Source organism: Dermacentor andersoni, chromosome 9, assembly GCF_023375885.2.
Source record: "Dermacentor andersoni chromosome 9, qqDerAnde1_hic_scaffold, whole genome shotgun sequence".
In the NCBI taxonomy this organism is placed as follows: domain Eukaryota; kingdom Metazoa; phylum Arthropoda; class Arachnida; order Ixodida; family Ixodidae; genus Dermacentor; species Dermacentor andersoni.
In genome coordinates, this window is record NC_092822.1 from 8,791,934 (window position 1) to 8,804,904 (window position 12,971).

A 12,971-nucleotide genomic window follows, 5' to 3' on the forward strand; every position below is an offset into this window, starting at 1 on the left:
GGAAATTTAAAACAACGTTGAAACGAGAAAATACGGATGAGGCCCGCCGCTGGTACTTCTAATCCGCTTGTTCACCTATCGTCAGGATTTGCAGAAATAAAGCAAAGTATGAATTAAAATCCGTGCACGTCCGCGCCAATAATGATGCATTAAGCTATTAGCCGCAATAAAATTTTAAGTGAAAAGGTCGAGGCAAGTCAAGAGAAACCTCTAGTGATGTGGGTGACTACACTCTGGCAGTGACTCGTAATGGGGGGGAGGACAAGCTAGGGTTTCCGGTGGGGCCCCCCTCCCGGAAAACTCCGGAGGGGGCTCGGGCCCTGGAGCCCCCCCCCCCCCCCCCCCCCCCCCACGTAGTCGGCGCATATGGCCAATGTACAATTGTGTTTATTTCCATCCCATACAACGTGTAATACCGTGCACGATTTATGTTCACAACTTCATCCTTCCACAATGTTTTATGGTGAAACACAAACACCGTTTCATACGTAATGCTAACGCATTTCTGTCGCATGTACCGCTAAATCGCCGCTGAATTTTTTTAAAAGTAGAGGTTCTTAGATGGTTGTAGAGCTCTTTTTAAGTTTATATCCATGAAGTGTTTAATTTGTTTTCACACCTTTCCCTAACCACTTGTATTCTTTGAATGCAATCCCGATTCAATCTTTACGGTCATAAGTATATTGGTGTACACAATACTATTTACAATGGACTTATCACGTCGACCACGTAACGTCCAAATCCAATCGTATGTTCGGTTGCCTAAAACGAAACCTACCCTTGCACCATCGCCATTAAAGAAACAGTTATATATTACTTACGTCCGTCCTGTGCCTGAATATGCTTCAACCTTTTGGGATCCCGACTGGTTAACACTTAATAAGCTCGAAGTAGTTCAAGGTCATTCAGCACGTTTCATACTGTCGAACTATCATCGAACATTCAGTGCAACTACCACGAAAAATAGCCTTACTCTTCTATGTATGAATTAGTATGAATTAGAGACCGTGCACGTCTGCGCCAACAATGGTGCAATAAGGTTTTAGCCACACTGAAATTCTAAGTGAAAAGCGAGAGGCAAGAAACCTCAAATCAGATGGGTAACAGAACTCTGCTAATGACACTCTCGTTTCCCATGCCCCCCCGTAACACTTCGGAGGGGGCTGCCAGTTACATCCAGCAGTGCCAAGAGCGAGAGATACAATTAAAGGCAAGGAAAAGAAAAAAACAGGGACACGGGTGCATAAAGCCCTCTGCTCACACCATGTGACCGCATTTCACTTCCGTCTGCGCAGTGTTCCATACGCACGATCACTTTGCTGGAAACACTACAATGTTCGACCTCGTAACAGCGCTAATAATTATAACGTCTGCACGTGCTTCGAGCCGGTGATTAAATTATTTTTATGAAAGGAGTGCGACATATGACTGACTGTATGTACACTAAATAAAATCGTCTCTGCAGTAACGAAGACTCACAGAAAACGCATGAGGTATCGCTGTATACACGACGACTTCTTTATTTATCTTCAGCCTGCAGCGCCTTCGAATAAGGTTACGTAACTTCGACGCAAGTATGTGCAGTCCATCGTAATTCGTGGCTGGTTCCCGCATGGATAAACGTGCCTCCTGCAAAGTGCACCACGGCTGACCCGTTGGCGTGTACACGCGCTGGTTCCCCTCCACATTGGTTCCAGCTGTCTGACTCTCGCGCGCATACGCGTCACCTAAATCTGCACAGAGTAATCCGAGGACGATGAGCGGGAAGGGCTTCTGAGGTTCATCACGGCCATAATTACTGAAACACCCTATGCCGCCAATGGTGCTTCAAAAACTGGTGCACTGACCGGACTGTAATTGGGCGACTACCAGCTGTCTTGTCGTCTGTGGAACAGAAATTATAACCGAAGGCGCTCTTTAACGAAATCTACGCGTGACCAAATATTGCCGCGATGACATCTGCATTGCCGACACGTGCCCTGGTCTTTGCAAATGACCAGATTTTCCGGACAGCTCGCGTGCATGGTAGAACGCTCGCTCTACGTCACCGGCGACGTTGGCGAAACGTCAGTGGCCCGCCCGGGAGGCGGACGGCACGCTGAACGCCTTGAGCGTCGTCAGGAACGTGCGAATCTGTCCCGGCTGCAGGCTGACCAGCAAGTTGCCGTGCACCTGCTGCATGCGGTACGCGGACTCGTCCGGGGTCGCCGCGTGCTCCCCTCCCGCCTGCGGCCACGGACGCCGCTGCACTTCGCTGCGGTACCGGTGCGCCGGCAGCGCCGTCTCGCGGCCGTCCAGCAGCAGGAACGAGTGGAGCAGATGCTGCGTTCCCAGAGTGAGGCTGCGCGTCAACGGGCTTTGCTTCATACACGTTCCTCCAGTTCCGTAAGGTGCCAGGAAGAACAGACGGCATTTGCGTTAGTGAGAATTGGCAATGACGACTGATTTCCACGGCAGAAAGGAGTGAGGTATAGGCTTAGAAATAATTTCTTTACAAGAAAGGCAAACGAGCCGGTTCTGGGCTGGTGTTCTCTAGCCTGCTACCGGAAAAATTCTGCCGCGCATTTTCACTGGGAAAGCAGAAACCTGACACGACTGTATTCAGGAAGGTATTAACGAAGCTACTGAGGGAAATTGAACAAGTGAAAGCATTAATTGGATGAACGTTATGAGAAACGGCGAATCCATAGCAAATAGAACGTATAGTGCGAATAGAGTACGTGCCTGTGAATGGCCTTGGCCTTAGTTGGCGGATGGCGAAGTCAATATTGGACAAATTTAATATGTAGAGGTAAATGTGAGAACAATTACTACCTAGATAACAACAAAATTAACAAATGAACTTTGAGCGGAAAAAGCGTACTTGAAAGAGCTCGGTTTGGTCGCGCATTACGGCCATGAAATATTTGAGAGACTGCATGTGCTTGTCGTAGTAAAATCTTGATCCTAAATTGAGTTCCGATACACTAAACGGTTCGAGGGACGCGAGTTCAAACTGATTGTATAGTTGATCTGCGGCAAGCATACTAATCGCCGCGGTCTTCCTGTCGCTGCGCGCGAGGCCACGGGTTGTACTGCAGTCCGCGGCGAAATGCAAAGCGCCCGCTTACTCAGGTGCACGTCCATAGGGCAGTCATGATTATCTCTACGGCGACTATGCATATTACGACGGCTTTGGGCCATAAATAGTAGCTTTGGGACATAATTGCTCACGAATTACTATCGAAGGAAGACATTTAGTTAGCTGACATGATTAAACAATCAGGCTTCGGGCTTTTTTGCACACAAAAAGAAAATAGGGAGTGGGGGCAAGAATTCGACAGAAGTACCGCATTTTTCGCGACGTCATATCTAGTGGACAGCACTATGCATGCGTGTAAATACGGACGTTGTCGCACCGTGACGGACACATTGATGGTGAGGTCCCGGCCGATGTTCTCGATGCGTATCAGAGTCCGGTTGTCCTGGGTGCCTTCCAGGGTCATCAAGTGTCCACCAGGGGGCAGGGGAACGCGCAGCTCCGAGTGCTGCACGGCGGGACAATCAGCGGGACGGCGTGCACTCCTGCGGCTTGACACGCGTGTACGTGCGCGGAACTTGCGTCACGTTACTCGTAGGCGCTTAACGTCTGCGACGACCGCCTCTTAGAGCTCCATTCTGGTGCAGCGCGTATATTTTTTTTACCTGGTCGCCCCTACTCCCTCCCCTGCTGACCGCTGCTCGGGTGTCGGCAGACAGCGCTAGACAGTTGCTGCGGTCAGCAGCAATTTTCCTTCGTTTCAATTTGCTTTATTCGAGAATCGACTGCTACCACTTAAAATACAGAATGGCCTCGGCAGCGCACTGCTTGTGCTCCGCTCGCCACAAACGCACTTATTTTCCTGGCCAGGCCTTATGTATATAGTCAAGTCTTCCAGACTTAATTCCGTTTGTATATCTCTTTATTTTGATAGTGTTTTCCTTTTCAGCGATATCAGCTGGCGTCAACATTTCACTGCATTTATTTTTCTTTTGAGACACTGGCCAGTTAAGCCGCGTAGCCCTCCTGTTGATAATTCAAAAAATAAAATAAAATTAAAATTTAATTGTGCCTGCTATGGGCGCTGGAGGTACTTAGGGACATTTCTCGCCGCAGACACTTAGCTTTCTCGCCCGAGGCGCGAAATAATCCCCACGAGAACTCAGCATTCTCAGGTGGTCTATACTTCCAAAGGAGTAAGCGGGTCGTTAGTTAGCTCTGGCGGTTTGACAAGGACAGTATTCAGCCCGACACGATCGATGGCTCCGGCCGTTATACCCAGACGTTATTCCGGTATAATATATATTATAGTAAGCGTTGAACGCAAAGGGTTCACGGAATGGAAAGCGTACACAGGTTCGGCGAGAAAGACGCTTGCCTGTTTTCTGGCGTTAGCCGGCAGCGGCGAAGGGTAGAACATGTAGACGGGCCGATACACTTCCTGCAGGGCTGCTCTTCGCATCAGGTCAGCTGCCTCCTGTAACATATGTCGCGTAAAGTAGCCTTGCTGCTTCTGCAGGCAGGAATGCAAAATACGAAGTGTATTCACCGGACACGGCTGCCTCTCTAGATCTCTCTCTAAACATTGAAAGATAGCCTGTGAGAGACGCTTATGCACAGAGGGGGAGGAACACGTGACACGTACCTTGGGCGTTCCCAGGTGCAGCCTGTGTCGTCCCTTGACGATGATGCCGTCGTCGTTGACCCCGCGATCGTTCAGCGGCTCTTCGACGCCCAGCGCGTCGTCTATGAAGTACCGCCTGTGCAGCTTCGAGAGAGCGAACGATTGATCGCGGCTGACGCGCCTGCATGTCTGCGGGCCTCGAGCAAGTGGGCGCAAACGAAGTGCGCCAGAGAGGAGTGCGAGATTCAGTGTGCACATCATGGAGGCAGCTAAGAGAGAGTGAGCGAGGCTCGCATATGAGAGAACGAGGTGGGCAAGAGAATAAACTATAAGACGCAGAAGACCGCAAATCAGATGGTCTTACTATGGAACGTACACGCTATTCTTAAATATTAGCTGCAGGAAACAAAATCAACGCGACAAAGCACGGCCTGTGCTGGTATAGGGTAGCGTGCAAACAACAACTGCACATGTCGGTATACCCGTGCGTCCCAGCTAACGTTAGTCAAGCTGTTCAACGAAAAAAGAAAAAAAATCAAAGAATAGGGTGCTAGATGCAATTATAAGACCTATCTATTGCCAGAGCTCTGACAACCGAACACCATATATACACTCTAAAAATTTTCACACCCTTATGGGTGTAATACGGGTGTATTCATCTTTTCACCCTTGTAAACACCCTTGAAACACCCTTTTTTAATGGAAAAGGGTGTTCAACAAGAAAGCACCCTTGGAACACCCCAGTCTTTCTAATATACACCCTAATTATAAGGGAGTAAGTGAACAAGCTTACAGTATATGATAAATGAACATTGCCAGTTAAGGCGTTGATATTGGCTTTACATGAAACGCGCGCTACCTGCGCTTGAATCAGGTAGCTGGAATGATTAGATCGGGGCATCTAGGCAGCAGCGCGCTGGCTCCGAACAGCGGTCAAAAATGAAGTTTCCCACTAATGTTGATATCGAACGGATGCCACTAACGCGCAGACTTTGCATAGCCAGATATCTGCAAAAGGCTTGATATGATCAATGGCAAAATATTTACAATGCTATCACTGAATACTTAAAGGTGTGCAACCAGTTAGACTGGGAATTGTTAGGAGTGAGGGCTAACGGTAAATAGCTCACCAACTTACGGTTTGTAGATGACATTGGCATACTCAGCAAAGCTGCAGACTATTTGCAACAAACGTTTGAGGACCTTGGCGAAGAAAGTGTAAGAGTCTGATTGAGAGTTAGTATGCAGAACAGAAAAGTAATGTTCCGCAGCCTGGCGAGAGAACGAATGTCATGGTCGGCAGTCAGCCTCTAGAACCTGCGCAGAAATACGTTTATTGAGGTTAATTACTCGCAGGGGCCTCTGATCAAGGAAATTAACAAAAATAAAAAATTAGCTGGAGAGCTTACGGCAGGCATTACTAAATCATAACCAGGGACCTTACTGCTAATCATTGCTTTCTACCGTTACTAACGTATGGGGCCGAAACTTGGAAGTTACCAAAGAAGCTTGGGAAGACGTTGAGGACCGCGCAACGAGCGATGGAATGAAAATTATTAGGCATGACGATAATAGACTGGAGGACAGCGATGTGGATTAGAGAGCGAACGGGGATAGCTGATATTCTGGTTGACATTAAGAGGAAGAAGTCGTGCTTGGCAGACATTGCAATGCGTAAGGGAGAGAACTGCTGGTCTATTGGAGTTGCAGAATGGGTGCTGTTGGAATCGCACCGCTGGCACGAGTTGTTGGGGACTCGGTGTTGACGCCCGTTATTGCCAATGGGTCGCAAGCCCCAAGGGTAGCGTTGGCCTGGCGGCCTGGGGCACTGGAAGCATCCGAAGGTCCCGGCAAAGCATGAGAAGACTGGTAACAGAACAACTTGTTTATTCTAACATAGCAAAAGAGCGGCCGGTCAGGTCGACCGAAGTGGAGAGACGGGAGAGCACGTAACTCAACAGTACAAATCGGAGCCTCCCTCTTGGCGTCCGGGGGCAGCTGCTCTTATACTCCCGGCGTCGCGGTCCAAAAGGGAAGGAGGGAAGGTCACGGGATGAAGGTCACGGGACGGCGCAGCAGGAGCCCACGACGGCGCGAGCGGTTGAGCCGAGAGACCTGCTGAACCGAGTGTAGTGACGCATCGCCAACCGCCCACACGACGGCGCGAACGGTTGAGCCGAGAGACCTCCAGGCTCCTCATTCGGGGAACTCCGCTCCCCGGCTGCCGCGCTTTGACAAGCGAGGGCACACACACACACACGCACACACGAAGACACGTGGCACTGAAACACGCCTGGACACGCTTGGCGGGTAGGCGTTGCGGCGGCGTCGAACAGGCCAAAATGTCCGCCGTTTTGGAACAAAGCCCCGGCGTCCGTTGCATCCGCGCCGGCATTACCGCGCGTTGTAGGCGAAACGTAACAGACCGCCCCGCCGGGGGAAGGAGATCCCGATGGTCAGGGGACTGCATCCGCTGTCCGGAGGGATGTCGCTCGATGATGCTCATAACCGAAGTTGGGCGTCCTTGGGCGTTTCTTGAGCGCAGCGCACAGAGAAGGCCTCGTTCTCACGTTCAGGTGCACACAGGACACTGCAAAGTGACTTCGGGAGAGTTGACATTTTTGTTCTCGTTTCCGGCAAGCGTTAGAACCACGCCAAAAGTCAACCGCTCAGTCAGCAAGCACGGCACAACCCTCACTAAGCCCTGCCAGGCTCTTCCCCCTTTTATACTGCTGCCTAGTTCCTTACAGTAGTTTAGCAGCACTCAGAACGCGTCCACAAATCGGAAAAATTGCACTAAAAAGCACATCATCACTTTGAAACACTACACAAAAGCAATAAGTTAAAAATCCTGCCTCAGGAAGAAAAACATCAGTAACAAACAATTTTGAGGCTGATTCCCACGTTAGGGGCTTCGACTTAAGCCATCGGCGTTACCGTTGAGACTCCCCTTTTTGTAACGCACCTCAAAGGAATATTGTTGCAAAGCGAGGCTCCAGCGCAGGAGGCGGCCATTGTTGGGAGAGATGGTCTGCAGCCATTGGAGAGGGCAGTGATCCGTTTCAATGATAAACCTCGAGCCAGCTAGGTAACATGACAATTTCTGAACGGCCCACACGATACACGCACACTCTTTCTCGGTGGCGCTATACGCCTGCTCACGACTGGTCAGCTTACGACTAGCATACAGGACGGGGTGTTCTACTTCTCCATTTTCCCGTTGGCACAGTACAACGCCCATGCCTCGCTCACTAGCATCACACTGAACAACGAACCCTTTTGTGTAGTCGGGCGATCGTAGCACAGGTTGGCTTGTTAGGGCGCTCTTTAGGGCGCTAAAAGCTCTTTCCTTCGTCTCATCCCAGACGACTGTTTGCGGCTCTGTCTTTCTTAGAGCATCCGTCAAGGGAGCCGCGATATCAGAGTACCTGGGGATGTACCTCTGATAGTAGCCGGCGACACCTAAGAACGACCGAATATCGGTCTTCGTGCGCGGTTGCGGGAAGTCTCGCACAGCGGCCACCTTTATTTCAGAGGGGCGGCGTCGACCCCGACCAATCACGTGTCCGAGGTAGACAACCTCTGCCTGTGCTAACTGGCACTTGGGAGCCTTGACTGTCAAGCCCGCATCGCGCAGGCGGGTTAGCACTGCCCGCAAGTGCGCCATATGTTCCGGCCAGGATGCGGAGAATATCGCTACGTCGTCTAGATACGGTAAAGCGAATTCTTGCTGTCCCCGCAACACTTTATCCATGAGGCTTGAAAAGCAGTATGGCGCGTTCTTCAAACCAAAACTCAAAACTTTAGGACGGAATGTCCCCATTGGTGAAATGAACGCCGCATACCTACTAGCCTCTTCTGTAAGTGGAACCTGCCAATAACCCCTGACAAGATCTAGGGTGGAAATAAACTGAGCGCTACTCACTCTCTCAAGGCGCTCCTCGATGTTAGGGATCGGATAAATTTGATCCTTAGTGATGGAATTAAGCCTGCGGTAGTCGACGCAAGGACGAGGTTCCTTGCCCGGTACCTCAACTAAAATCAAAGGGGAGGTATAATCACTCTCACCCGCTTCAATAACACCGAGCTGTAGCATTTTCTTTACCTCAGCCTCCATAATATCGCTCTGGCGGGGTGACACCCGGTACGCCTTGGATCGTACTGGCTCTGGGGAGGTAAGTTCTATGTCATGAGTAAGGACAGAAGTCCTACCAGGCCTCTCAGAGAACAGACCTTGAAACTCTTGTAAGAGCTGGTGTAGTTCGGTTTTCTGCTCAGGCGACAGCGATGCTTTACTTATTAAGTCACTAATGACTTGATCGGTGTCTTTCCTGTTCGTCACTGAGCCTAGTCCCGGAAGCTCGACCGGAAGCTCTTCTAACTTTCCCGCATCGAGAATTTCCTCTCCAGTATCTGGTGCCTTTAACGCTACAGGCTCAATTTTATCCCGTTCTGGCGTGCTCTGAATACTAGCTTGCTGCGCCTCTGACCCTTTCTCATCGTTCAACAACGTCGGCCCCGCAACTACCGCCTTTGCAGCGAGCTCCCGAACCTTCGATCTGGTTAAGGCCTGAACGCTAGCCTCACCAAACAAAAGCCCCTTCTCGCGCAGGAGGTGATCGGACCTGTTTGAAAATAGGTACGGGTACTGGGGGGGCAGCATAGATGACACTGCGGCCTCCGTCTCAAGTGCTCCGAAAGGTCCTTCAATAAGCACTTTTGCTACCGGCAGACACACGCTATGAGCTTCCACTGCTTGCTTGATCCATGCGCACTCGCCCGTGAACATATCGGGTTCTACGTAAGAGGGATGAACTACATCCATCGTGGCTGCGGTATCGCGAAGTACTCGACACTCTTTCCCGTTCACGAGGAGGTCTCGCATGTAAGGCTCGAGAAGCTTGATGTTCTCGTCAGTGCTGCCTAATGAAAAAAAACACGACTTTTGGTTTTGTTTCTGGGCACTGCGCCGAAAAGTGTCCCGGCTTCTGGCACGTATAACACACGCGCACTTGCGTCATCTCGAACCGCTTTCCGCGTTCGGCTTCGGCTGCCGCCGTCTCCTCACGTTCGGTCGGACACTGCGCCGAAAAGTGACCCGGCTTCTGGCACGTATAACACACGCGCGCTTGCCTCGTCTCGAACCGCTTTCCGCGTTCGGCTTCGGCTGCCGCCGTCTCCTCACGTTCGGTCGGACACTGCGCCGAAAAGTGACCCGGCTTCTGGCACGTATAACACACGCGCGCTTGCCTCGTCTCGAACCGCTTTCTGCGTTCGGCTTCGGTTGCCGCCGTACTAACGTCTGGCCTATCCAAGACCCAGTACCGCACGTTCTCAGGTAACCGACTATAAAACTGTTCTAGCCCGAAACACTGCAGAACTTTCTCGTGGTCACCAAACGCTTTCTCTTCTTTGAGCCACTCCTGCATGTTTGACATAAGCCTGTAGGCAAACTCTGTATATGACTCACTTTTGCCTTTCTCATTTTCCCGAAACTTCCGACGGAACGCCTCCGCTGACAGCCGGTACTTTTTTAGCAGACTCGATTTCACTTTGTCGAAATACTCTGCCTCCTCTCTCTCCAAGCGAGCGACTACGTCGGCCGCCTCGCCGGGTAGCAAAGTGAGCAAGCGCTGTGGCCACGTTTCCCGAGAGAACCCCTGCTTCTCGCACGTTCGCTCAAAGTTAACCAGGAACAAACCAATGTCCTCTCCAAGCTTAAACGGCCGCATCAGGTCAGTCATTTTGAACAATACTCGTTCTCCTGCACCGTGTGCCTGACTTCCATTACGAGCGCGTTCCATCTCTACCTCGAGACGCTTCATTTCCAAAGCGTGTTCGCGCTCTTCTTTTTCTTTCTGTTCTTTTCGTTCACGCTCATCTTTCTCTTTCTGTTCTTTAAGTTCATGCTCATCTTTCTCTTTCTGTTCTTTAAGTTCACGCTCCCTCTCCTCAATGGTCTCAAGGCATTCCGACAGCTCGTCATCCTCAGCTTCTAACTCAAGAATAGCCCTTAGCAGTTCTGGTTTTCTGAGTTTGTCTGAGACATCCAGACCCAACTCTCTCGCAAGCTCCAGCAATTTCGGTTTGCGCAACGACTTCAAATCCATGGCTGCTCTGAATGCTGCTTTCTCTACTGTCTACTATTGTCTTGCCGCAACTAACCCGGTAGCAACGACAACCACAATTACCAGCTCTGTTTCTGACACTAACAAAAGCCTGGCAAAACTCAGAAGAAGAAAGTCCCGCACTCACCAAACCTCGCAGCCAAGACTTCAGCGCAGTCGTTCCGCTGCAGGCAACCAGTCATCACACAGGGCTCGTTGCGCTGCTCCCGGATGGTCGTTGTGCTGCTCAGCATACAGTCAACCGCATCTCTTCGCTGCTGGCCTCCGTTGTCGCGATCTCACCGCTGGCAACCAGATGTTGGAATCGCACCGCTGGCACGAGTTGTTGGGGACTCGGTGTTGACGCCCGTTATTGCCAATGGGTCGCAAGCCCCAAGGGTAGCGTTGGCCTGGCGGCCTGGGGCACTGGAAGCATCCGAAGGTCCCGGCAAAGCATGAGAAGACTGGTAACAGAACAACTTGTTTATTCTAACATAGCAAAAGAGCGGCCGGTCAGGTCGACCGAAGTGGAGAGACGGGAGAGCACGTAACTCAACAGTACAAATCGGAGCCTCCCTCTTGGCGTCCGGGGGCAGCTGCTCTTATACTCCCGGCGTCGCGGTCCAAAAGGGAAGGAGGGAAGGTCACGGGATGAAGGTCACGGGACGGCGCAGCAGGAGCCCACGACGGCGCGAGCGGTTGAGCCGAGAGACCTGCTGAACCGAGTGTAGTGACGCATCGCCAACCGCCCACACGACGGCGCGAACGGTTGAGCCGAGAGACCTCCAGGCTCCTCATTCGGGGAACTCCGCTCCCCGGCTGCCGCGCTTTGACAAGCGAGGGCACACACACACACGCACACACGAAGACACGTGGCACTGAAACACGCCTGGACACGCTTGGCGGGTAGGCGTTGCGGCGGCGTCGAACAGGCCAAAATGTCCGCCGTTTTGGAACAAAGCCCCGGCGTCCGTTGCATCCGCGCCGGCATTACCGCGCGTTGTAGGCGAAACGTAACAGTGCTAAGGGAAGGGAAGCACAGTCGAGGACGGCAGAGAATAATGTGGACGTGATGGAATTGGGAAACTTGAAGACACGTGGAACCAGTTAGCACAAGACAGGGGTATTGGAGATCGCTGGAGAAGCTTTCGTCCTGCGATGGACGTCAAAATAAGCTGATGATGATGATGATGTGACGACATCCATGCCAGCTTCGCGGCATGTCACTCATGTTATGACATGCATGCGTGTCATGCACGTTCTGATAGCTCGATTTGCGTCGATTGCGGGGTGGGGGGGGGGGGGGGGGGCTAGTAGCGGCGTAGCCAAGTGGGGCACGCCGGGCACTTGTAACGCTCACTAACAGTAAATTTTTTGCTACTATGGCAATGGCCCCGCTCCTTCCCCCTCCACGGTCAATTGGGACCCCACCCCCCCTCACACGAAAAAAATTTTCTGGCTACACCACTGTGGGGAGGGGGGTGTAAGATTTCTCCAGACCCCTCCCCCTAACTTGTCAACGGAAACGGGGGAGGGTTGGGCCGCTGCCACCGGGCCGCAAGCCTTAGGCAGCCCAATTACCGGCTGTATTTCCCTTTGGACGTGAATACTGCTCTAACGTCATTACACTGTAGGATTCGTGGCGGTTCGAGGGCCCCCATGCGACAATAAAAAAAAACACATACAGCCATCGGCAAGTCTTACCTTGAGCAGATCTTTGGGAGCTGGGCAAGACTCTCATAAAAAAAGAAAGCTTGGCACCCCTCTTACATGCATTGTCAACTCTGGGTCACCGCTGACTGCACATTTCCGGTAAAAAAAATCACACAGGAACTCCTCTCGGATTTGTCTGAGTATGCGTAAGCATTGTGACTCTTCCTCATCTACACGCAGTCCATGTCGTTATCAATGTTATGAGACTTGATCCGACGAGTATAAGCGACAGCGCTGCGGCGACACGAGCTGCTGTGGTCGGCGGCGCCAAGTGAATGGCGCAAGCAAAGTACTGCAGGTGGCGGGGCCAGGTGCGCTGTGACGTTACGTTCGTTTTGAGCCGTTATCGCTGTTTAGCACTTCTCATCCGCGTCGAACCATTATCAACCGTTCTCCGGCGGCGGCGGCTGCTTGTGGCACGGCCGCGCGAGCCGTATCTCGAAAGCGAACTGCAATTTGGACAGAGTGTGCCCACTGCTGAAAACTTCACGCGCTGTGTTCTCACCGT

The 12,971-nt window shown here is 51.6% G+C and overlaps 1 protein-coding gene across 1 annotated transcript in view; it reads right to left on the reverse strand.

Annotated features, from left to right (window-relative positions):
* Positions 1-369: 369 nt before the first annotated feature.
* The window catches only part of LOC126527458 (lysosomal alpha-mannosidase-like), a 68,836-nt gene continuing 56,234 nt past the window's right edge, over positions 370-12,971 (reverse strand). Inside the window, exons 22-25 of the mRNA XM_072284351.1 lie at positions 4,665-4,787; positions 4,398-4,496; positions 3,399-3,527; positions 370-2,322 (exon numbers count right to left, since the gene is read on the reverse strand). Of these exons, the coding sequence (XP_072140452.1) occupies positions 2,068-2,322; positions 3,399-3,527; positions 4,398-4,496; positions 4,665-4,787 (606 nt within the window). The 3' untranslated portion in view covers positions 370-2,067. The remainder of the gene's footprint in view (positions 2,323-3,398; positions 3,528-4,397; positions 4,497-4,664; positions 4,788-12,971) is intronic.